The sequence below is a fragment of the Populus euphratica genome, unplaced genomic scaffold, assembly GCF_000495115.2.
Source record: "Populus euphratica unplaced genomic scaffold, PopEup_1.0 scaffold1194.1, whole genome shotgun sequence".
Lineage (NCBI taxonomy): Eukaryota > Viridiplantae > Streptophyta > Magnoliopsida > Malpighiales > Salicaceae > Populus > Populus euphratica.
The window spans coordinates 36,373-38,269 of record NW_011501052.1 but is presented as its reverse complement, the minus strand read 5'-3'; the positions used below and the strand labels follow the sequence as shown (position 1 = coordinate 38,269).

The 1,897-nt window shown below is 31.0% G+C and overlaps 1 protein-coding gene across 1 annotated transcript; it reads left to right on the top strand.

The window, feature by feature from the left end:
• Nucleotides 1–52: 52 nt before the first annotated feature.
• On the top strand, nucleotides 53–589 carry LOC105117159 (RING zinc finger protein; the record flags this gene model as incomplete). Its single annotated transcript, XM_011014727.1, is given in 3 exon segments — nucleotides 53–371; nucleotides 374–418; nucleotides 421–589. Coding segments are annotated over 3 exon segments (507 nt in total), but the record flags the coding sequence as incomplete, so codon positions are not given.
• Between the last annotated feature and the right edge of the window lie 1,308 nt (nucleotides 590–1,897).

Below are 1,897 nucleotides of genomic sequence, written 5' to 3'. Positions count from 1 at the left end.
TTTTCTCGGTTTAATCGGTTTTTCGGTTTTTGGCACAAACCTAGCTAAGTGAACTGGTCTAAATATCTTTTTGTCAGATTTCACGGTGACCAAACATTTCGTGACCCTGAGAGGAAAACTAGCAGGTTTCAGCATCTTTCCTCTTAGTGGCTGCATCAATGATTGTCATGATCATACACAGACATCAGGATTTGAAAGCAGAGTCTTGAACTTGAGTGACAGGCCAACTGCACTGCAGATAAGGGTTGGATCAATACTGAAAAAGGTGCAAACGTTGAAGCCTTGTTTTTCTAAGAGACGAAAATGCAAGAGCATATACAAAGCCTACATTCCTAATAAGAGTGGCAGTACTAGTAATGGAGGTATGAAGAGCAATATTAATATGATGAAGCACGTCACCTTTACATTTGGGTGCATGACATGGAGGTGATTTCTCTAGGATGGTCAAGCAGCAATATATTAGCCTTGAGGATTTGAGGGATTATTCTAAGAATAGAATTTTCAGGGATCATCAAAGAGGCTGCATATCGGTCTGCAAGAAACCCAAGCCTAGTTTTTGTTGACTTTTCATTGAATTTAGATAGTTTGTGTTGGGGTGGTAGATATGACTAAAAAATTGATATTTTTTTCAAAATGCATAAGTGTCGAAGTAATAAATAATCCAGTAAGACTGAGGTTGAAACCACAAAAAAGTTAACTGTATAAACTATAAATAAAGAAATAGATAATAACAGAAAAGGAGTAGAAGAAAACTTTAAAATATGATATTGATATAAGGATTAAATAATGATAAAATAATTATCAAGGTTAAAAGATCTACTAATAGTATTTTAAATAAGTATAGTATAAACTCTTTTTATTACTCAACTGGAAACTACACATAAAGTAGGTTCTAATTGGATTATAAATGGTTAACATGATTACATTAGTTATTTTATTCAAATAATGCTAATATTTGTAAATATTATCAAACATTCATGATTATAACTTATGCTAACAACAAATCAAGTTCCTTTCATAGCACATGTGTCGGTTATATCATATGGTTGGGCTATGAAAGTGCTAAGTATTTGTTGTATCAAGGGTTATACAACATAAATCTAGATTAACTATTTAACAAGCAAAGTATTAAAAATGAATAAGATAACAAATACAAAACATGTTAGTATCAAACATTAAAGTCTATATTGAGTTTATACTATACTTATTAGTGTAACCTTTTCACCTTTATATAATAAACTTAACTAAACATAATGAAAGATAGAAACATAAATAAACAAGATAAAAATATAAATAAGATATAAGTTAACTAAGTGAAAGAAAAAAAATGAAAAGCATAAACAAAATATTAATATAAACAAAACTTAAGTATTATAAAAAAATAAAGAGAGAGCAAGAACATGATCTTGATATGAAAACCAAGATGTCTAAATGCATGGCAAATGCCTTCTTTTATAGGCTAAAATTTGAAACTATTGATTTGTTGACTAATTATTGAGTGGGTAGCCACATCTTGACTTAGTGACAATCTTTATCTTCTTGTCTAAATAAAACATCATTGCTAATATAAGAATTTGAACAAATTGTCTTCATGAAAGTTCTAGGATTTTTTCTCAATTTTCCAGTATATTTAGACTTCTACAACTCGAGATATAAGTTAAATACTAAATAGTGCCTGCCTACAGGACAGATTCAGACTTCTCCGTTATTGCTACAAAACTTGAAAACGACCTTTTTGAATCTTAGACTCTATGAAAGTTTTAGGCCTGTCTTTTAGCTTTCTATCCATATAGAGTAGACCCAAATCCAAGTTCTACAACTCCGGATATGACCCAATGACTGAATAGTGTTCTGGTTTAGACTGGGCGCCAGCATCTCTTTTCTAAGCTTAGCCCTC